A 23,461-nucleotide genomic window follows, 5' to 3' on the forward strand; every position below is an offset into this window, starting at 1 on the left:
CTCCGGAATGTGCTGCACCACACAGCCATCAAGGGAATTCTTGACCTGTCAAATTTACGTGTGCCAAGATGACAAGTTCTTTTGAATTCGGATCCTCTATTGGCCACAAAGAGGGAAAAGTATAATGTGATTAGGCCACATCATCACAAATTATATTTAATGTTGATAAGGGCAGGGCAGTGATGATGTGGACCAATCACAATGCAAGAAAACATATTTTTTTTTCTGTTTGTGGCAAGTAGAGGATCCACAGAATGCTCTAATCAAGCTGAAAAAGCATATACATCCCAGTGGGCCCCACAGACCCCTTAACAGGACCGTCCATCTCTAGCTAGTTCCTACCGAGGGCAGTACCCAATTCGCCTTCACCTCAATTGGGGGGTGTCAGCGAAGTGGTTCGTCCCATGAGATAGGACTCACACCGTGCTTTGTTTCTGAAAATCCAATCTGATCACTTGTTCCATGACCAGAATTCCCCATTTGCTGGCTAGGTTCATCAAACCGTTGTGATTTGAGGTGTGAACCATCCCTGTGACAGTCCAACAGATGAGAGGTCTGGATCTCGTGAATGTGTGACACATATACAAATACAGCATTAGATATTAGATAAAATGTTAATACAGAAATCAACCAGTTTATTCATTATTGGAACAGAACACTAAAAAGCAATAACATCCCACTCTCCTTCCATCCGTTGTAATCAGCTGAGATGAGGGGACGCCATTGGTGGAGTAGAGTAGGGCCCATACACCAAACCGGTGGCAATGGCTCGATAAGCGGCATCAGTTAAATGGATGCCATCCCAATTCACGTATGTTGACGGATCACTGCACACCGATGAACCAGCAGAACCACATGGTGCTGAATTGTTGAAATTGTATGGCCCACCCCCTCCGCAACAAGCCGATAAGGCCCCACTGCTGAATCCTGCAAACAGTTAAAGGTGAGGATTAGACATGCTACCATAGCTAGAGTTTTAAATGGGCCTGCTCGGCCCATTTTGATTTTAAGCTCCTTTATTACGGGCCGGTGGCTGTATGTAGCCCGGCCCATGTAAAGGCTTCAATGACATATTTCAGTATCATGCATGGTTGGGTATACCTAAGAACAACCCAGATCTTACACAAAAGAGGGTGGCGGAGCTTGGGCTCTGGCTCTGGCTATGGATAATCATCATGGGCTGACCTTGGGCCTGTTTGTTTTGGCCCCTCACATGCCTAGACCGACCTCAGTTGTAAGTTTTACTTTGAAGGCCGGGTTTGGACAGATCTCGGACCAGCTACCATAGCTAGAGTTTTAAATGGGCCTGCTCGGCCCATTTTGATTTTAAGCTCCTTTATTACGGGCCGGTGGCTGTATGTAGCCCGGCCCATGTAAAGGCTTCAATGACATATCACAAGGTAATGAAGATTTTTAAAAGGTCAAGTAAGAAGACATTCCGATAGGAATTCCCATGAATACACGTTGAAGACTTGTACAAGATTTGGCAGCTTGTCAGGTTGACTATGGATAATCATCATGGGCTGACCTTGGGCCTGTTTGTTTTGGCCCCTCACATGCCTAGACCGACCTCAGTTGTAAGTTTTACTTTGAAGGCCGGGTTTGGACAGATCTCGGACCAGTCCAAACACGGCCCGTTGACAGCCCTAACTGTGTCCCATTGGACACTTCATCCAACGGCTGTTAGATAAAGATTTGTTCAAAGGCTGATCTTGACTAATAAAAGCACAAGGTAATGAAGATTTTTAAAAGGTCAAGTAAGAAGACATTCCGATAGGAATTCCCATGAATACACGTTGAAGACTTGTACAAGATTTGGCAGCTTGTCAGGTTGACTAGAGCGATTCTAGTCAAGTTGGGCCCACCTGAGTGTTGGATCGTCATGATTTTTGAATTCCATGGTGAAATTGAGGCAGTGTAGAGAAGAAAGGGAAGCTAACCGAATTGCAGAGGGAAGCGAAAAAACCGCATGGCTGCACCGTAGTAATCAGCGTAGATGATTTTAGTTCGTGGGTATTTTTGCCTTAACTTCTCCAAAGAGTGTTGAAGTAGTGTGTTGTGGTACTCAGAGAAACGGTTCAGGGTTTTTATGCATCCGTATTGGTCGTAATCTGCCTTGTTGGGGCTCAAAAAGAATGTCAGATAAATCGTGGAGCATCCGATCGGTAGATTCCCGGGCACCACAAGATCCACCGCGCCTTGCTCAATCAATCTCTGGAAAATCGTTAGCCATCGTCTGATTAGTCGTGTCATACTCATCCAATCAATGTGATTATGTGACCCTAATGAACTAAAAACAAGATGAAAATGACCATGCGTGAAACATTCCAATCAGTGGATCAAGATAAAATAGCAATGTTAAGTGTGGCCCACTTAGTCTTTAAGAGGGTAGGATCATGAGGGACAAACTTTCCATCACTGCCTGACCAAAGATCAAAACTATGCCAAGATTCAACCATATTGAGATTCTACTGTGGGTGCTTCACATTGTCCCACTTAAGTCTTTTATTCAGTTCTTACACTGGTAGCTGATTCGATGGCTTCGACAACTTTAGGCACGAAGGTTTGAACTTCTTCAATGCTCGTTCCTTGCAATAACGCATAGTTGTAATCATTTCCACCGATTTCTCCCATGAGAAAAAGAGATTTACCAAAGTAATCAGTGCAATCTATAAAAAGAAAAAAAAAATTTGAGATTCATGAGAATGAGATTTAGATTGAGGAGAGATGAAGAAGAGTAAGAATAATAGGAAAATCTCTACAAACCTTCCGTTGAGTAACAAAGGGAAGGTTTCAAGTGGTCGAACCAGCCGAGCTGAATACTTAGAGAAATGTTAGTCCACATTGCACTAGTAAGATTTCTTTCTTGGAAGAAGATGGGATCGAGTGCCGTAGCTCCCGCGACTGCGAAGTTCACCCCTTGCCGGAAATCTGCATGCGGAGAAAGATATGGAAGCAGCTTTGGGAGACCATATGCATCCGCTGGATTCATGGCATTCAACATAGTTCATTAGCATTTTCTCTCTCAGATTTGCAGACAAATAATTTCCCAGTTCCTCTCTTTCAAACAAAAAGAAAAGAAAAGAAGAAGTCTTCGATCGACACTTGATGCTGGATTCATGTGCATCTTATGAATGGATTAGATGGCATATCTGGAACATGGTGGGCCAAACACAAATCTGAAAGATTTTAATGGTAGTCGTGCCCATCCCAACTGTTCCTCGTGGGGTGACCCACCTGTGTTGTGGGTCATCCCGACTTTAGAGCAAGGGTGAACTTGGATAACCGCAACTTATGGATGGAGTGGATGTGGGCTATACATGATGTACATAAAGCCGAGGACACTTTCATGGCGAAGATGGACCAAAGAAGGCCTCATCGGAGGTGAAAGTGATCTGGACTGTCAGAACCTTAAAACAATGTATCTTGCAAATTGAAATGATTTTTTTAACATATCATATGTGATTTTGGGTGGGAGAAGCTGCTTTATCCAAACAATCCACTATGCCATGTTGCCCATGCCGGATTTATGAGATTCCATTAGATCCACGGTCAAAAGTCTATTTTATTTTTATTTTTACTATAAATGATAAGTATTAATTTGATTATAACTTTTGATACTTTGAATTTTAGGAGTGTGCTCAATGTGAAAATGGCTTAGAAAAATTAAGAAAATGACATGTTAGACCAAATTGAACGCTTACTATTTTTGGCCCAAAACCATGAAACCTAGTAGAAATATTGATAGTATATAAATAGTAAATATACTATTTATAGTAAGTCACTTTTTAGGGAGTTTGAGTCTAAAATCCACTCATATGCTTAAATTCATTATTTAAATGACCGTAATTTCGTTTTTATCACAATCAATTTATTTCTAATTTATTAGAAATTATTTATATTTTTTTATCCCCAACAAATTTAAGGAAGCTATGTGAGAAGTCCAGAAGCTTCCCCCGATTTAGGGATTCAGAGTAGTTATCCCCAGGAAAGAAGTGATCTACCTCATCATGTCTCTCCCTGCGATCAATTATTCCTGAGGAAGACAGTGATCAACCACATCACGTTACATCACAATGTGGCCCACACAAAATTGTAAAATAAGTTTCTCATTTGATAGTCTCATCAGGACCGGCCTCATTCAATAAAGAATTAAGAACCGTTGACCATGCAAGACAGCCCATCGTTTGGTAGGTTTGGATGGTCTCTGTTCAACAGGCATGCCTAGGATATGGTGCAAAACCCTAATCTCTAAGTTATATGATATCAAGCAATGAATCTTGGTAATACAGCATACAAGTGCCAGATCCAAACTGTTCATCTGTTGGGTCCTACCATGGATAGGCCATATGCCAAGACTGTACTCGTTACATGATGCTATATTATTATTTTTAGTCTACCGGTTGGATGCTTAGCAGTGGTGGGACTTCTTCGACACTTACCAATCCTCAAAAAGTCATCCATCCAACGGTTCCGATTACTCGACTAATGTGACTTTCTCGGTTATACACAATCCACGGTAGGGCCAAATGGCCCAAAAATTAATGGTTTAGATCTTGTACATGCGTGCCACGCACATCGAAATTAGATGGTTGCTAACTATGGTTGCGGTTAGTGACTTTCCGGTCAAATGTTTTAGATAAGCGTTCCTTTTGCTTTTATCGGCACTCTAGGCTGTGTTGCCTCCAATTGGGCCCACATCATGACATAGTCCTGTGAGAACCGTTCATATTATTGTTACCACCATATGTAAGGTATTCCCCCATAATCTATCTTAACCTTGAGTCTTTAGTGTTGAATGAGATTTATCCCAAGTGACCTTTTCATTTTTCTAAATTTATCTACGGATGTGTTGATCACATCATCCTTTCAGTGAAACTCTTTTATAGGGGTCTCATCATGTATGGCATACAATCCATGACATGGCTGGTTCTCATTATCAGAGCACTCATCTGTTTGGGGTCCCTCCTCATGTGGAGGACAATCAATTTATTTCTAATTTATTAGAAATTATTTATATTTTTTTATCCCCAACAAATTTAAGGAAGCTATGTGAGAAGTCCAGAAGCTTCCCCCGATTTAGGGATTCAGAGTAGTTATCCCCAGGAAAGAAGTGATCTACCTCATCATGTCTCTCCCTGCGATCAATTATTCCTGAGGAAGACAGTGATCAACCACATCACGTTACATCACAATGTGGCCCACACAAAATTGTAAAATAAGTTTCTCATTTGATAGTCTCATCAGGACCGGCCTCATTCAATAAAGAATTAAGAACCGTTGACCATGCAAGACAGCCCATCGTTTGGTAGGTTTGGATGGTCTCTGTTCAACAGGCATGCCTAGGATATGGTGCAAAACCCTAATCTCTAAGTTATATGATATCAAGCAATGAATCTTGGTAATACAGCATACAAGTGCCAGATCCAAACTGTTCATCTGTTGGGTCCTACCATGGATAGGCCATATGCCAAGACTGTACTCGTTACATGATGCTATATTATTATTTTTAGTCTACCGGTTGGATGCTTAGCAGTGGTGGGACTTCTTCGACACTTACCAATCCTCAAAAAGTCATCCATCCAACGGTTCCGATTACTCGACTAATGTGACTTTCTCGGTTATACACAATCCACGGTAGGGCCAAATGGCCCAAAAATTAATGGTTTAGATCTTGTACATGCGTGCCACGCACATCGAAATTAGATGGTTGCTAACTATGGTTGCGGTTAGTGACTTTCCGGTCAAATGTTTTAGATAAGCGTTCCTTTTGCTTTTATCGGCACTCTAGGCTGTGTTGCCTCCAATTGGGCCCACATCATGACATAGTCCTGTGAGAACCGTTCATATTATTGTTACCACCATATGTAAGGTATTCCCCCATAATCTATCTTAACCTTGAGTCTTTAGTGTTGAATGAGATTTATCCCAAGTGACCTTTTCATTTTTCTAAATTTATCTACGGATGTGTTGATCACATCATCCTTTCAGTGAAACTCTTTTATAGGGGTCTCATCATGTATGGCATACAATCCATGACATGGCTGGTTCTCATTATCAGAGCACTCATCTGTTTGGGGTCCCTCCTCATGTGGAGGTGGGACTCACATGTGTGGGCATAAGCAGTCTTTTATTCTTATATGTGTGGCTTAATTAGTGTTTCTTTTGCTACATGTGTGAGAGGTATTTTGATTTTTTTAGCCCAACAAGTAAAATAAGAGAAAATAGAAAGATTTTTGTAGCAACATGGAGGGTTTTCTTTTTTAGAGAAAAATATGAGAAAGAAAAGAGGAGAGAGGGTTTTTTATAAGAGAAAAAAAATGTTTCTTTAATTATCTTCTCCAAAGGTTGTGTTGGAGACTTTCTACAATCTCTAGTTGGTAAGAAATTACTTTTTTTTAAGTTACTTGTAATGCACTTTTAAGTGATGTGGTTGGAATATCAATGGGAGGGCTCTTGATGATTATATTTCTATTATTTTGATTATAATAGATTTTATGCCGAATTAGGTCCCGTTGTTTTTCCTTTTACATGGGAGGATTTTTCATGTGAAAATTTTTAATGTCTCTTACATTATACATGTTTGATAATTTGCTTGTTTGTATTAGAAGTAATTTTCATCAATTAAATATTTTATATTGTTAATCATATTAATTTTCACATAGAAGAAAAAGTAGTATAGTTTCCCAAGATCATCATGTGGGGTTTAGTGGGTTGTAACATGTGCATGATCTTGAGTCACAACAGAAGTGAAGAAACTCATTTCTCATTATCGTCTTCTCAAAGGAGTGGTATAAGGTTTTATTTGAAATACTTTGAAAGAAAAGATTTAGTAGCTTCCTAATTGATTAAAAATGTTAGATAGCCAACAACATTAATAGTCCATATCATTTATGACAAATTGTTTCAACATGGATATGGACTAGTCATCTTACAAGCCCTGTATTAAATATACTTGTCGGACTCATGAATCACCTTGATTTGATGATCTTAGCCATTCTATCAATTCCCAATAAAATGAACAATCTAGAACATTTAAGAAAAGAGGTCATCTAATAATAGATTTAGACCATAGATATTGTGGGCTCCACCTCTCGTTTTGTCATCTCTTTCAAGAATTGCTTCAATATGTGACGCAGGGAGGGATGTGATGAGGTCGATCACCGTCTTCCTTACAGAATAACTACTCCGAATCTACGGAGCTCTCTGGACTCCTCATAGAGCTTCCTTGCTCGAACCCACGAGGGATAAAAATAGAAATAATTTCTAATAAATTTAAAATAAATTGATTAATGATAAAATTGAAATTACAACCCTTTAAATAATAAAATGAACTCAAACCTAGAATGGAGTTTTAGACTCAAACTGCAACTCAAACACCCTAAAAACGTGTCTTACTATAAATAGTAAACTTACTATTTATAGACGGTTTTAGACCATCTCCATTCCTATTCGGCTTCATGGTTTCCGGCCAAAAATATTAAGTGTCCAAATTGGCCTAACCATGTTATTCTCCTAACTTTTCTAAGCCATTTTCATGTTAGGAATGACTCTTACAACTCAAAGGATCAAAAGTTATACTCCAACTAAAACTTACTATTTATTGTAAAAATGAAAATAAAGAGGACTTTTGACCATCAATTTGATGGGATCTTGTAAATCCGGTGGGGTAACCCACATAGCTGGGTTGGTTGGCTAAAGTAGTTTCTCTACCCCAAAATTATATATGATATGTGGAAAAAATCATCCCAATTTGCGAGATACGACTGTTTTATAGTTTTGATGGTGCAGATCATTTCTGCCTCCGATCAGACCTTTGGTTATCTTTAGCCATCCAATCAATGGTCAAAAATAGAAGGCATAGTTTATATATATATATATATATATATATATATATCATCCATTTTCTGGCCCACCTTTTCTTTCTTGCTTCGTCTTAAGGAAATCTTGATTTGATGATCTTAGCCGTGTGATCAATGGCCAAGAAAATGAATGATCAAGATCATTTATGGAATCATCTAACCATGGATATGGGTTGTCCAGCATATGAACATCACTTATGATTCCCCTTTCCTCTCAGGAATCACTTTGATACGATGACCCTAGCAGTCGAATTAGTGTTCTTTATGACAAAAAAGTTTTATCCATGGATCGAAACCATTCTTCTTTTTTATTTAGCTACTACTAAAGGCTGGGCCCACATGAGCTTGGACCATCCACCATGTGCGTCCCATAGCTCCTAGGTGTGTGCTGAGTGAGAAAGATCTAATTTTGGACACCCATTTCTCAAGAGAGAATTCTAGCGATGTTTTGGAGTCCAGGAAGAAATATTTCTCAAAAAAATATTAATTCCTGAAGTGTTAGAAAACACCCTAAATTACAGAAGACTCGATGCTTTCTATAAACTGCATGAGAAAAATACTACTAGAAATTGAGTTCTCAAACCTACCAACCAAATTGTCTATGCTGCGCTTTGAATCCTTTTGTAAATTTTCAGTTTTCCTTGTGGATTATAAGATAGGTAAGGCCCACCTTTTTTTATGTTGCCCACTCGAATAATTGTATATCAAAATTTTCATATCAATAAAGTCACATATGGTATGCTCACACCTTTCTGAAAAAAAAAAAAACCAATTTAGGAAAAAGAGCATGGAATAAAAGAGAATGATACCAATGAAGTCGACGATCAAACGCCCATCAGAACAACGGCCCGTTGGGTAGTGAAAGTAGGTCTCACCATAGGGGAGCCTACCAATGAACGGGAATCGGACTGCGCCAGTGAGGAGGAAGTTTCCGGTGTCCGCCAGGGAGTTGCCGAAGCTGAAAATCGATGCATAAGAACCGGAGATGGAATGTGTCTGTAGGAAGCAGAAAATGCAAAGGAGGTGGAAGAAGAGAAGAATCTTTATAGAAAGAGGAGATTTAGCAGAAGCCATTGAATTTGATTAGGAGGTGGAAGCTCTACTTCTGCGACATATATGACTCTAAAGGGCTGTTGGAGCTTTGAATGCTTGCGTGGACCTTCATTTATAGATACATAAACACGTTGACTCTTAACTAATCACCCAACGCCGATCCATGTTACACGAGACATCCACGGTGGGTCCCATCGAATTAACGTTTTGGATTTGAGAGCTATAGCCATGGTTGTACAAACTGAAGACGAAGGTGCTATAAATCCCTCCAGCCAACCATTGATTAATGCCAGTGGCAAAGCTTTCATTGACTTCGTTTGTGCACGTAACTGAGATTTACCTCAAGCTATAAGTAGAATGGGCACTCTGATGTATCTGCTGTCCAACCCTTTTTCCTGATCATTTTAAGATATGAACCCAGAAACGAGGTAGATCCAATGCTCAAGTGGACCACGCCATGGATGACTCTTGCATTTAATGCTATTTGGTGTGGTCCAAATGAGTGTTGATCTGTTGGACGACTTTAGAAGCACAGATAAATTAAGCAAAGTATTTGGATCGTACAATCAAGCCCAATCGCTGAGACTTCGAATTTAACATGGAAAAACACTTTTGGAAAAGGAGAAAGATATAAAAAAAAAAAAAAAAAAAAAAAAAAAAACGGCACAAAGTAACAATAATGCACTATGAAAGCATAAATTACAAGAGAAAGATAATATTTAATTCAAAAAAGCGTCGAATCTCCTCTTACAAGTCCTTAAAAACCCTAGGAATGAATTAGAAAGTTCTGAGATACCACCTCTTCCCGATTACACCCATATACATAACCTCTATGATAATCACAATCGAAATAGGAAACAAATCCCCCAAATATGCAACTCTACATAATTCTGTGCAATAGTTTGATAGCACCTTCGATGGGACTTCGATGGCATCAATAGACTGTTGATGTCATTGAACATAACGCCAATATGTTCCACCGAGTAAACATGAAAAAATTCTGATTTTTTGGATGGCATCGAATAGTACTTTGATGTCATCGAACAACCTTTGATGGCATCGAACCTCTTATGATGGCATTGAGCACAACACTTATCCAACAACCAATATGAAAAATTTTGAATTTTTACGATAGCATTGTACTTGTCATCGACAGACCAGATGATTTGTAGATTTAAGATGTTGACCAATAGGCAGCCACAAAAGGTAAAATCTGTGAGGGCGAGGTGATGTATCTGTTTATCCACTCATCTAATTTTGCATCTAAATTTGGACTCCGAAAATGACTATTCAGCCGTCCATTTGACTGTACCAGTTGGACAGCTTCATTCAGCTAGGCAGCGTGATTTACCTATCTACACTAGGTCCCGTAATTTGGATGGCCTTGATTTACATACAATAGTCTACATGCGGAGTGGATGAGTTGATAACATTTAGTAAAATAAATAAATAAATTTAATGGTATCAATAACACCAGGTAGTGAGCCCAAAGAGCTCTGCTGGGCCTACGCGGGTGTTCAAGAGGTTCATGTGTACTCCACCGATGTGCTAAAGTAGCACGCACCTGCAAGATCCAAGCTGTCAATCAGATGAGTCCCACCATTCAGATGAGCTCAACAAAAAATGGGTCCTGTATGCTGGTCAGTTGAGCTACAGTTTACAAATCAAATGGATGGAGAGAGACAAGCTTTCCCGAGTCATCCTTTTGTTTCTAACAGCATTGAATATTTGGTCATTGTTAGTTTCTTACTATCTTCACCCATGGATGACTGGCAGGGGCATCTACACAGTGGGACCCACCTGATGGATGACTGGCATCCCAAACGCATGTAGATAAACTCCCCTGTATAATTGCGTGGTTTAGAAAACACCTAGCCCATTATAAAAAGCCAAATCTAATATCAGCTTCTTCACGAATCACGCTACTGTTCTTAGAGATTCGGATCGGGTAGTAGTTGGCGAGATGGAACTACCACGGAGACCAAGAGCATGGGTGGGTCCCATAAGTTAACACTTGCTGGAATTGGAACATGGCAGTGCCATCATTAGTTTACATTTGAGTCCGGATCCTCTGCCTCCCGCAATCTCATTGGTCCACCTCACCGCTCCTGCCACGTAGGACTAGCCCATCTGTTTCCATTTCATATTTAAAAAAAAGAAAAAAGAAAAAACGAAAATCTCTCTCCGCCGTCTTCCCTAACGGCAATGGCACCACTAACGGCACTTTCCATTTCCGGTTCCGGAGATTTTTCAGAGATTTCTTCTTCTCTCGTTTCTAATTTCAAATTCCTTCCTTTTACAGATGGTTCTCATCAAAGCGGAAGAAAAAGAGGGGTTTTTCCTTTTGACGATCGGAGGCCCTCTTTCCCCAATCTCTCACAATCCCTCTCGCCCATTTTCCACCGGGCAGCCGATAGTCGATTTCTACTATTTCTTCTATTCATCCATCGAAGATCCACCCCACTTCACAGGTATTTTAATTTTTAATTTTTATTTTTTACAGATTATTTATGATCTGCCTCCAATGCCTGTTGTATATCTTTTTTTTTTTTTTTTTTTTTCTTTCTAATGCAGACTATTAAATGGGGAACATTGGATGCTGTTTTTGAATTGCCTATATGCATGTAGACTAATAGGAGATTTTCAGGATTCTTCCTATGGCGAATCCGAATTTTTTATGTTTTAATTTGTTTCCACTCATGCATTGTTTAATGTGATATAAAGATAGGTAACGTGGTTGGTGATAGATTTCTTTGGTTTTTATTTTATATGGTTTTATATTGATGATGATAGATTGATTTCTATGGCACATGTACGTTCTAAGTATGTCTTGTTTGTTTACCCTCATTGTGGAAATTTTATTTTCAACTAGTGCATGTGAAAAGTTCTAAATGGTGGGTCATCAAAACCTGAATTCAGGATATAGGCCTATTGGGCCCACTCTTGTAACCACTAGTGGGTCGGTCCCACGTAATTTACTCTCCGATATCCGCCTTTCAATTTTCTGTCAAACTTAAAATTTTGAATTTTAAATTCAAAGAGAAGAGGTTTGAAATAGGATAGATCGAATGTAATAAGGATAAACCCTACTTCATTCAAACTCCTCACATATCCTCTCCATCCCTCCCCATCCCTCTCTTTTCATAAAAGGAGGTATTCTTTCATTAAAGGCATTCCAATCTAGAGAGTTTTTCAGAGTAAAAAGAGAGGAATAATACTCATAGCCTGTTAAGCACCCTAGAATTGGGTGTTATTAGAGGCAATTGGAGGTAAATGCACCAAAATGGTGTTTTTACTGCCTTGGATTCAAAGGTAAATGAAAACACATATTTTGGAGTGTTTTGAGATCATTTTATTTTGTCGTGAATTCAAGCTAATTGGTGTGAAATGGCTATCATGTCCCTCTTTTAAAAGTAAGAGAGTTGCACGAGTAACAAAGGTGTTATTAGGCTACTAATAATCCATACACTTGGCATGCTAATTATACCCTGAAACAATTCATTCAGCAATTGCATCACTTAAATCACACCAATTGAATGATCGAAACTGTCCAGACATAGGTAATTTAAATGCACAGTTAAAAAACATTGACAAGTCACTCGTTTGTGATCCCTAGGTTTTCGGCCTACTAGAGGCTCGGAATTTCCTCATTTTAGGTGAAAATATATATTTCAATAGGCTTACTACGATCATTCTGTCAAACATCATATATATACACTAATTTGCGATATTAAAGCAGATTTAACTAATCAAATTAAGGTTCCTATGAATATACTAAAGAGTTCTAACACATTCATGACGGACATCTAAATACAATTTTTTTTTGGGATTAAAGCGCATTCCAATTACAAGCTGCCAAATTCAACAAAGGATTCTAATTCACATGGATTCCATTGTAATCGTGAATTGGATCCCAATGCATTCCAATTAAAAAGGTGCCAAACGAGCCCCAACTTTTGTCAAACTCTCCTATTCTTTACACACACACACACCCTCTTCCTTGTTTTCTGTACGTCCTTCTGCAACAGCCAAAAGGCCTGAACAGTTTGTGTACAAATGAGAAAGAGAAATGTCATTTTCAGGTCTTCAATACTGAATTGATTGCACACATTATGAGGGGGATGCTGCTTCTTTCAGCTGTGGTGGTGGTCGGGAGCACCCGCTGGTGGTCCAATATCTGATGAACCTGTTCAAATATTGGCCGCCTGTGCGCCGCAATTGTTGGGTCCACTGGATCTATAGCAACAACAATGTCTACCATCCAATCTAGCTTCTGGGAGGTATTGTTTCCAATATCGCATGCTAGCTGTTGGAGAAGGGATAGCAGGACTCCTTGACTCAGAGGAAGAGGAAGAACTGATAGAATCGCTTGCAAATCAATCTGAAGAATGAGTAGGATAGGCAGATAACAATAGAACATTGATTTTTCTCCCCGACAGGAGTTTTGAGAGGCGCTAACAATTTTTATATGATAAAACAAGACCTCATTATACACGAATTCTATGAGGTGGCTCCATCTAGCATGGGCTATGCTTAGTTACTCAAGACCATATTTAGCAAACACAAGACGTCAAAAGAATAGTAGGGGGAAATGTTCAGGTTTAAATAGGTCTCTATCATTAAAATTTTAGTCAAAGTTTGGTAGAAGAAAGAAAGCAAAAACCCAGAAATACGGAGAATGAAAAGTTTGGGTTTAACATGGTTCCAATTCAATAAAATGGAAAAAAAAACAAAAAAAAAAATAAATTAAAAAAAAAAAAAAACAAAAAGCCAGCTATATATGCATATGGGTTTGTTATATTTAAAATTAGGTTAAGGGTGAATATTTCAATTAAAACGGTTAAAATTTCTAAATGTATAAGCAATTATTATAAAGGTAATCGAATAGTGGGTTAATATTATCTTTTGCCTCTGTTAAATCCTTCCTTTGGAAGTATTCCCCATACAAATTGATCTGTTTCTTCTGAAATCTTCACTATCTGCCCATCTTCTTTAAAATATGGAGTTTTAATTTGGTTTGTCCAAATATTTATTTATTAATGCCTATCTTGCTAAAAATACAGAGTTTTAAACATTTAGTCAATTTACGCTTAAAAAAATAAAATTAAATTAAAATAAGGATTTTAAACTTGAGTATTGCTAACAAGGATCATGATTTATTCTGAAGAAAATGAAGGAGAATCTTAAATATGGAAGCTCATCATGGTTGGAGTGAATTTTGATTGTTTGCACATGGAGTCCTTGGAGGTGAATGATGATAAATGCTCAATTTTTTGATGTTATCCGGGCCAATGAGAATGGGGGATTTCTTGGAGGTGGGGGTAAATGCCCATTGAAAAGGAGTGATTCTAGAAATGAAACGTCTTCCCACAACCAATTGAAGCCTTGGCCGCCATCTGTTATGTTTGAGAAGATTTACCATTTATAGGCTGAACATTTAGTTTACCCAAATGAAAAGGAAAAGGTAATGTCATGGCCAATACCTCAGCCACAGCACATGTTGATGATCTGCTCTGTAATGGCAACTCTTTCCCTATTTTGTACTAGTTGTCTTACTATGAAAAACCCTTCACTAATTCTCAGAAAGAAAAATAAAAAGTTCTTTCGTTAGAGATTAATGACAGGTACAGAATCTTTTTTTATTTTTCTTTTTTTTTTTAAATTTTTTTGGAAGGATGATGATAATTCATTAAGCTAAAGGAGAGGAAGGTAATTCCCAATACTGAGGGGACACTGAGCCCTGGATCTCACAAGATTGATAACCAGAGGATTAAGTTTTCCGGAAGAAGGGGTAAATGAAATGACAGGGACAGAATCTTACCCACCAAAAGAGGACAAGATCAATGGTGCTAGTGGTAATGTGAGTTGGCATAGGAGTCTTTGAAGTTGAATCTACAGCACAGACAAGAAACATGGATGGCTCTTCATTTTCTGAATCTACAACACATACAAGTCCAGCCAGCAACTTATAGGATGGTACACAATACACAGTTTCGCATTTTTGGCATTCAGATGTGTAGAAGATCCTGAATTTTAGTAATTGAGTGTGATTGAATCTTATTTGGTTTCCATTCTCTTTTTTCTGATATGAAAACCTTAATACAGTTATTTGAGTTGAATTAGTAAGGACCATATATTGGCCAATAGGAATTATGCCTTGGTTCCAATGTAATTTAAGGAGGACCGTAAACTAGGCTATATATATATATATATATATAGTTACTTACATGGAACTTTGGAAAATACAAAAGATTATCCATTTAAATAAAGTTCTTAGCAATTTAAAGCAATCAAAGGTGGATTGAGCTCTTTTAACTGGTACGCTTCCAACCCCTTTCAAGTGAACCCATTTTCCATCATAAGATATCATCACAATGTCTTAGTTTTGCTCGATCTTAAATCTCCAGATGCTAAATCCTTCCTTCAAATTTCTATCTTATAATTCTTATTGTTCTATCACAGTCTTGGTTTTGCTAAATCTTGAACCTCTAGACACTGAAGCCTACCTCCAAACCTCCAACTGGTACTTGTGAGTAAGCTGGTCTCATTGACCAGCATTACACCATCCACGAACAACACCAAGAAGGGATTCCATCCTGAATACTACTGGTGAATAATCTATAACAGGTGCAAACAAGTGCTTAATGTCTACCCCTAATGAAGAACGGATGTAAACAAGGGCTTAATGGTTGCCCCAAATGAAGACCATAGTTCTAAAAACTCCATGCATTGACTCAAAAGTTAGTTGTGGGGCCACTCGACTGGATTTCACGCTGAGTCATTAAGAAACTGGATTCTAAGTGCGACTCAGTCTTGACCCAACGGCATTCACTGAATTGCTGACTAGGTCGACTCAACGCAGCTCGCAACGACTCAAACCGAGTTTCGAAGGTGCAACCGCTGTCAGACTGGAAAGCATAAGCTCCACATCTGTTTATTTCAGAAACATGTTATATTTTAACTATACATAACCATTTTAAGTGTTTATAGAAACATAAAATATTATTAATTTAACTATTAAATATCGAGTAGAGTCAAGTAAAGACCTATATAAATCCTCACATGGACCCAAGTCGATTGGAAATCAAATCAGGTTGATTTTTTTGTGCAGCATTAGTCTGTTCAACCATCGTCTTCTGAAATGCAGGATCAACTTGCTCAAACATTGCTTTGCATGCCTGCTCAAATGCAGGAATAAAAGAAGATGCCAAGCTAGCCCTGATTGCATCCTGCATGAATTTTACAGATATTGCTGATTAGTGGTAAAATTTTCATGGATGAAATGCACTTCCACAGGAGGCATTTAATTATATTTGAATTGGAGGTATGGTGCTAATTACTGTTAATTTCATGGATAAACACACTTCCACATGATAAGATACTCAATCATGGGTCTTTTCCTTATTTTGTCCAACCCAGCTTGGTTGCAGGTGGGATGGGACATCATACCCAGAAGGGATCATTGTGATGAGGTCAATCACCGTCTTCCTCAAGGATAACTACTCTGAATCCACGGAGCTTCACTGGACTCCTCACAGAGACTTCTCGAATCCACGAGGAAAGATAGAAACTATAAACAATTCTAAAAATAAATTTGTTGATAATTAATAGATCAAATAAACGAGTCTACATCCCTTTAAATATGGATACCAAGACTTGAAGAAGTTTAGGAATTAAACTATAGCTAAAACTCCCTAAAATTCATAACTCACTATAAATAGTAAATTTACTATTTATAGTAAGTGTCCTATGTGGCTTAACCACGTTATTCTCCTAATTTTTCTAAACACTTTTCATGTTGGACACATCGCCTATAGCCCAACTAATGAAAAGTTACAATCAAACCAAAACTTACTAAAAATAGTAAAAATGGAAATAAACAGAAAATTCGACCGTCAATCTGATGGAATCTCGCAAATTCGGCCGTCAATTTGTATAAGTGAACCCCGTCACTTTGCACTGCAACTTTGTGATTTTTTTTTTTTTTACCATCTAGCCTATTCATAAGGTCATGTAGACTTGGATGAAGTGGAAAAAAAATATGTGATATTTGAACCAAAACTTATCCAGCTCCCAAGAAGTTTGTAATGGTGGATGTTAAATCCCCACTTTGTGGTCCACTTAAGCCCTTTACCCGTCTCATTTTTTTGGGTCATACTTTAAAATGATCTAAGATAAGCGATGGACGGCGTGGATAAAACACTTACATCACCCTGCTGTCGATTCCCCGTACCCTTCTTATGCCCCGAAGATTTCTATAAATAACGAAATGGCCTTGACATTCATATTTTATACTCTGGCAGAGTTGGAAGCTTGATACATGGGCACTCAGGAAATTTACTCAGGTCATATGTTCAAAGTCAAAACATTTTAACTATTTTTACTGTTTATTTCCATTTTTACTATTTTTAGTAAGTTTTGGTTTGATTGTAACTTTTCATCAGTTGGGCTATAGGCGATGTGTCCAACATGAAAAGTGTTTAGAAAAATTAGGAGAATAACGTGGTTAAGCCATATAGGACACTTACTATAAATAGTAAATTTACTATTTATAGTGAGTTATGAATTTTAGGGAGTTTTAGCTATAGTTTAATTCCTAAACTTCTTCAAGTCTTGCATATTTAAAGGGCTGTAGACTCGTTTATTTGATCTATCAATTATCAATAAATTTATTTTTATAATTGTTTATAGTTTCTATCTTTCCTCGTGGATTCGAGAAGTCTCTGTGAGGAGTTCAGTGAAGCTCCGTGGATTTGGAGTAGTTATTCTTGAGGAAGACGGTGATTGACCTCATCACAATGATCCCTTCTGGGTATGATGTCCCATCCCACCTGCAACCAAGCTGGGTTGGACAAAATAAGGAAAAGACCCATGATTGAGTATCTTATCATGTGGAAGTGTGTTTATCCATGAAATTAACAGTAATTAGCACCATACCTCCAATTCAAATATAATTAAATGCCTCCTGTGGAAGTGCATTTCATCCATGAAAATTTTACCACTAATCAGCAGTATCTATAAAATTCATGCAGGATGCAATCAGGGCTAGCTTGGCATCTTCTTTTATTCCTGCATTTGAGCAGGCATGCAAAGCAATGTTTGAGCAAGTTGATGCTGCATTTCAGAAGACGATGGTTGAACAGACTAATGCTGCACAAAAAAATCAACCTGATTTGATTTCCAATCGACTTGGGCCCATGTGAGGATTTATATAGGTCTTTACTTGACTCTACTCGATATTTAATAGTTAAATTAATAATATTTTATGTTTCTATAAACACTTAAAATGGTTATGTATAGTTAAAATATAACATGTTTCTGAAATAAACAGATGTGGAGCTTATGCTTTCCAGTCTGACAGCGGTTGCACCTTCGAAACTCGGTTTGAGTCGTTGCGAGCTGCGTTGAGTCGACCTAGTCAGCAATTCAGTGAATGCCGTTGGGTCAAGACTGAGTCGCACTTAGAATCCAGTTTCTTAATGACTCAGCATGAAATCCAGTCGAGTGGCCCCGCAATTGACTTTTGAGTCAATGCATGGAGTTTTTAGAACTATGGTCTTCATTTGGGGCAACCATTAAGCCCTTGTTTACATCCGTTCTTCATTAGGGGTAGACATTAAGCACTTGTTTGCACCTGTTATAGATTATTCACCAGTAGTATTCAGGATGGAATCCCTTCTTGGTGTTGTTCGTGGATGGTGTAATGCTGGTCAACGAGACCAGCTTACTCACAAGTTCCAGTTGGAGGTTTGGAGGTAGGCTTCAGTGTCTAGAGGTTCAAGATTTAGCAAAACCAAGACTGTGATAGAACAATAAGAATTATAAGATAGAAATTTGAAGGAAGGATTTAGCATCTGGAGGTTTAAGATCGAGCAAAACTAAGACATTGTGATGATATCTTATGATGGAAAATGGGTTCACTCGAAAGGGGTTGGAAGCGTACCAGTTAAAAGAGCTCAATCCACCTTTGATTGCTTTAAATTGCTAAGAACTTTATTTAAATGGATAATCTTTTGTATTTTCCAAAGTTCCATGTAAGTAACTATATATATATATATATATAGCCTAGTTTACGGTCCTCCTTAAATTACATTGGAACCAAGGCATAATTCCTATTGGCCAATATATGGTCCTTACTAATTCAACTCAAATAACTGTATTAAGGTTTTCATATCAGAAAAAAGAGAATGGAAACCAAATAAGATTCAATCACACTCAATTACTAAAATTCAGGATCTTCTACACATCTGAATGCCAAAAATGCGAAACTGTGTATTGTGTACCATCCTATAAGTTGCTGGCTGGACTTGTATGTGTTGTAGATTCAGAAAATGAAGAGCCATCCATGTTTCTTGTCTGTGCTGTAGATTCAACTTCAAAGACTCCTATGCCAACTCACATTACCACTAGCACCATTGATCTTGTCCTCTTTTGGTGGGTAAGATTCTGTACCTATCATTTCATTTACCCCTTCTTCCGGAAAACTTAATCCTCTGGTTATCAATCTTGTGAGATCCAGGGCTCAGTGTCCCCTCTGTATTGGGAATTACCTTCCTCTCCTTTAGCTTAATGAATTATCATCATCCTTCCAAAAAAAAAAAAAAAAAGAAGAATAAAAAAAGATTTTGTACCTGTCATTAATCTCTAACGAAAGAACTTTTTCTTTTTCTTTCTGAGAATTAGTGAAGGGTTTTTATAGTAAGACAACTAGTACAAAATAGAGAAAGAGTTGCCATTACAGAGCAGATCATCAACATGTGCTGTGGCTGAGGTATTGGCCATGACATTACCTTTTCCTTTTCATTTGGGTAAACTAAATGTTCAGCCTATAAATGGTAAATCTTCTCAAACATAACAGATGGCGGCCAAGGCTCCAATTGGTTGTGGGAAGACGTTTCATTTCTAGAATCACTCCTTTTCAATGGGCATTTACCCCCACCTCCAAGAAATCCCCCATTCTCATTTGGCCCGGATAACATCAAAAAATTGAGCATTTATCATCATTCACCTCCAAGGACTCCATGTGCAAACAATCAAAATTCACTCCAACCATGATGAGCTTCCATATTTAAGATTCTCCTTCATTTTCTTCAGAATAAATCATGATCCTTGTTAGCAATACTCAAGTTTAAAATCCTTATTTTAATTTAATTTTATTTTTTTAAGCGTAAATTGACTAAATGTTTAAAACTCTGTATTTTTAGCAAGATAGGCATTAATAAATAAATATTTGGACAAACCAAATTAAAACTCCATATTTTAAAGAAGATGGGCAGATAGTGAAGATTTCAGAAGAAACAGATCAATTTGTATGGGGAATACTTTCAAAGGAAGGATTTAACAGAGGCAAAAGATAATATTAACCCACTATTCGATTACCTTTATAATAGTTGCTTATACATTTAGAAAGTTTAACCGTTTTAATTGAAATATTCACCCTTAACCTTATTTTAAATATAACAAACCCATATGCATATATAGCTGGCTTTTTGTTTTTTTGTTTTTTTTTAAATTTTTTTAAATTTTTTGTTTTTTTTCCATTTTATTGAATTGGAACCATGTTAAACCCAAACTTTTCATTCTCCGTATTTCTGGGTTTTTGCTTTCTTTCTTCTACCAAACTTTGACTAAAATTTTAATGATAGAGACCTATTTAAACCTGAACATTTCCCCCTACTATTCTTTTGACGTCTTGTGTTTGCTAAATATGGTCTTGAGTAACTAAGCATAGCCCATGCTAGATGGAGCCACCTCATAGAATTCGTGTATAATGAGGTCTTGTTTTATCATATAAAAATTGTTAGCGCCTCTCAAAACTCCTGTCGGGGAGAAAAATCAATGTTCTACTATTATCTGCCTATCCTACTCATTCTTCAGATTGATTTGCAAGCGATTCTATCAGTTCTTCCTCTTCCTCTGAGTCAAGGAGTCCTGCTATCCCTTCTCCAACAGCTAGCATGCGATATTGGAAACAATACCTCCCAGAAGCTAGATTGGATGGTAGACGTTGTTGTTGCTATAGATCCAGTGGACCCAACAATTGCGGCGCACGGGCGGCCAATATTTGAACAGGTTCATCAGATATTGGACCACCAGCGGGTGCTCTCGACCACCACCACAGCTGAAAGAAGCAGCATCCGCCTTATAATGTGTGCAATCAATTCAGTATTGAAGACCTGAAAATGACATTTCTCTTTCTCATTTGTACACAAACTGTTCAGGCCTTTTGGCTGTTGCAGAAGGACGTACAGAAAACAAGGAAGAGGGTGTGTGTGTGTAAAGAATAGGAGAGTTTGACAAAAGTTGGGGCTCGTTTGGCACCTTTTTAATTGGAATGCATTGGGATCCAATTCACGATTACAATGGAATCCATGTGAATTAGAATCCTTGGTTGAATTTGGCCGCTTGTAATTGGAATGCGCTTTAATCCCAAAAAAAAATTGTATTTAGATGTCCGTCATGAATGTGTTAGAACTCTTTAGTATATTCATAGGAACCTTAATTTGATTAGTTAAATCTACTTTAATATCGCAAATTAGTGTATATATATGATGTTTGACAGAATGATCGTAGTAAGCCTATTGAAATATATATTTTCACCTAAAATGAGGAAATTCCGAGCCTCTAGTAGGCCGAAAACCTAGGGATCACAAACGAGTGGCTTGTCAATGTTTTTTAACTGTGCATTTAAATTACCTATGTCTGGACAGTTTCGATCATTCAATTGGTGTGATTTAAGTGATGCAATTGCTGAATGAATTGTTTCAGGGTATAATTAGCATGCCAAGTGTATGGTATATTAGTAGCCTAATAACACCTTTGTTACTCGTGCAACTCTCTTACTTTTAAAAGAGGGGCAAGATAGCCATTTCACACCAATTAGCTTGAATTCACGACAAAATAAAATGATCTCAAAACACTCCAAAATATGTGTTTTCATTTACCTTTGAATCCAAGGCAGTAAAAACACCATTTTGGTGCATTTACCTCCAATTGCCTCTAATAACACCCAATTCTAGGGTGCTTAACAGGCTATGAGTATTATTCCTCTCTTTTTACTCTGAAAAACTCTCTAGATTGGAATGCCTTTAATGAAAGAATACCTCCTTTTATGAAAAGAGAGGGATGGGGAGGGATGGAGAGGATATGTGAGGAGTTTGAATGAAGTAGGGTTTATCCTTATTACATTCGATCTATCCTATTTCAAACCTCTTCTCTTTGAATTTAAAATTCACAATTTTAAGTTTGACAGAAAATTGAAAGGCGGATATCGGAGAGTAAATTACGTGGGACCGACCCACTAGTGGTTACAAGAGTGGGCCCAATAGGCCTATATCCTGAATTCAGGTTTTGATGACCCACCATTTAGAACTTTTCACATGCACTAGTTGAAAATAAGATTTCCACAATGAGGGTAAACAAACAAGACATACTTAGAACGTACATGTGCCATAGAAATCAATCTATCATCATCAATATAAAACCATATAAAATAAAAACCAAAGAAATCTATCACCAACCACGTTACCTATCTTTATATCACATTAAACAATGCATGAGTGGAAACAAATTAAAACATAAAAAATTCAGATTCGCCATAGGAAGAATCCTGAAAATCTCCTATTAGTCTACATGCATATAGGCTATTCAAAAACAGCATCTAATGTTCCCCATTTAATAGTCTGCATTAGAAAGAAAAAAAAAAAAAAAAGAAGAAATACCACAGGCATTGGAGGCAGATCATAAATAATCTGTAAAAAATAAAAAATTAAAATTAAAATACCTGTGAAGTGGGGTGGATCTTCGATGGATGAATAGACGAAATAGTAGAAATCGACTATCGGCTGCCCGGTGGAAAATGGGCGAGAGGGATTGTGAGAGATTGGGGAAAGAGAGCCTCCGATCGTCAAAAGGAAAAACCCCTCTTTTTCTTCCGCTTTGATGAGATCCATCTGTAAAAGGAAGGAATTTGAAATTAGAAACGAGAGAAGAAGAAATCTCTGAAAAATCTCCGGAACCGGAAATGGAAAGTGCCGTTAGTGGTGCCATTGCCGTTAGGGAAGACGGCAGAGAGAGATTTTCGTTTTTTCTTTATTTAAATATGAAACGGAAACAGATGGGCTAGTCCTACGTGGCAGGAGCGGTGAGGTGGACCAATGAGATTGCGGGAGGCAGAGGATCCGGACTCTTTACATTTTGGGTGATGTGGCAATCTAAACCAACCATCTTGTGGGCCCTGATATAGGTGGAAAATGATTTGAATGGCTTACTGTAGGTATCTAATTCATACAAAAATCATCTTTTAATGAGTCTTTCAAAAATCATCTTCATCATCTAAGCTTCATCCAAACTAGTTGGGGTCGAATCCTGTTTGGCCACCCTACTCCATTAGGAGCTGTATTCTCATTAAATAATAGGTCATTGTTAGTTTCTTACTATCTTCACTGATGTTACTCCGGTGGGTTTAGTCAATCAATAAACATTTTAGGTTATTGAAAAAGACACGCTAGAATCCCAGCTTATCTTATTGCGATGCATTAGCATGT

At 37.8% G+C, this 23,461-nt stretch overlaps 3 protein-coding genes across 3 annotated transcripts; 1 reads left to right on the forward strand and 2 right to left on the reverse strand.

The window, feature by feature from the left end:
- Window positions 1-488: 488 nt before the first annotated feature.
- LOC131239143 (GDSL esterase/lipase At5g45910-like) lies at window positions 489-8,975 on the reverse strand. The gene is made up of 5 exons (XM_058236700.1): window positions 8,672-8,975; window positions 2,767-2,982; window positions 2,521-2,669; window positions 1,941-2,214; window positions 489-927 (listed from the first exon to the last, which is right to left on the reverse strand). Exons 1-5 carry the CDS (start codon window positions 8,934-8,936, stop codon window positions 701-703), a joined length of 1,131 nt encoding a protein of 376 aa, XP_058092683.1. The 5' UTR covers window positions 8,937-8,975; the 3' UTR covers window positions 489-700.
- Window positions 8,976-12,728: 3,753 nt separating this feature from the next.
- Window positions 12,729-15,053, reverse strand: LOC131241060 (uncharacterized). The gene is made up of 2 exons (XM_058239690.1): window positions 14,737-15,053; window positions 12,729-13,296 (listed from the first exon to the last, which is right to left on the reverse strand). The coding sequence occupies exons 1-2, from the start codon at window positions 15,046-15,048 to the stop codon at window positions 12,994-12,996; spliced, it is 615 nt and encodes a 204-aa protein (XP_058095673.1). The 5' UTR covers window positions 15,049-15,053; the 3' UTR covers window positions 12,729-12,993.
- A 4,067-nt stretch (window positions 15,054-19,120) lies between these two features.
- On the forward strand, window positions 19,121-21,110 carry LOC131241058 (varicose-related protein-like). Its single transcript, XM_058239689.1, has 2 exons — window positions 19,121-19,353; window positions 20,793-21,110. The coding sequence occupies exons 1-2, from the start codon at window positions 19,261-19,263 to the stop codon at window positions 21,093-21,095; spliced, it is 396 nt and encodes a 131-aa protein (XP_058095672.1). The 5' UTR covers window positions 19,121-19,260; the 3' UTR covers window positions 21,096-21,110.
- The last annotated feature ends 2,351 nt before the right edge of the window (window positions 21,111-23,461 follow it).

The sequence above is a fragment of the Magnolia sinica genome, chromosome 3, assembly GCF_029962835.1.
Source record: "Magnolia sinica isolate HGM2019 chromosome 3, MsV1, whole genome shotgun sequence".
Classification (NCBI taxonomy): Eukaryota; Viridiplantae; Streptophyta; class Magnoliopsida; order Magnoliales; family Magnoliaceae; genus Magnolia; species Magnolia sinica.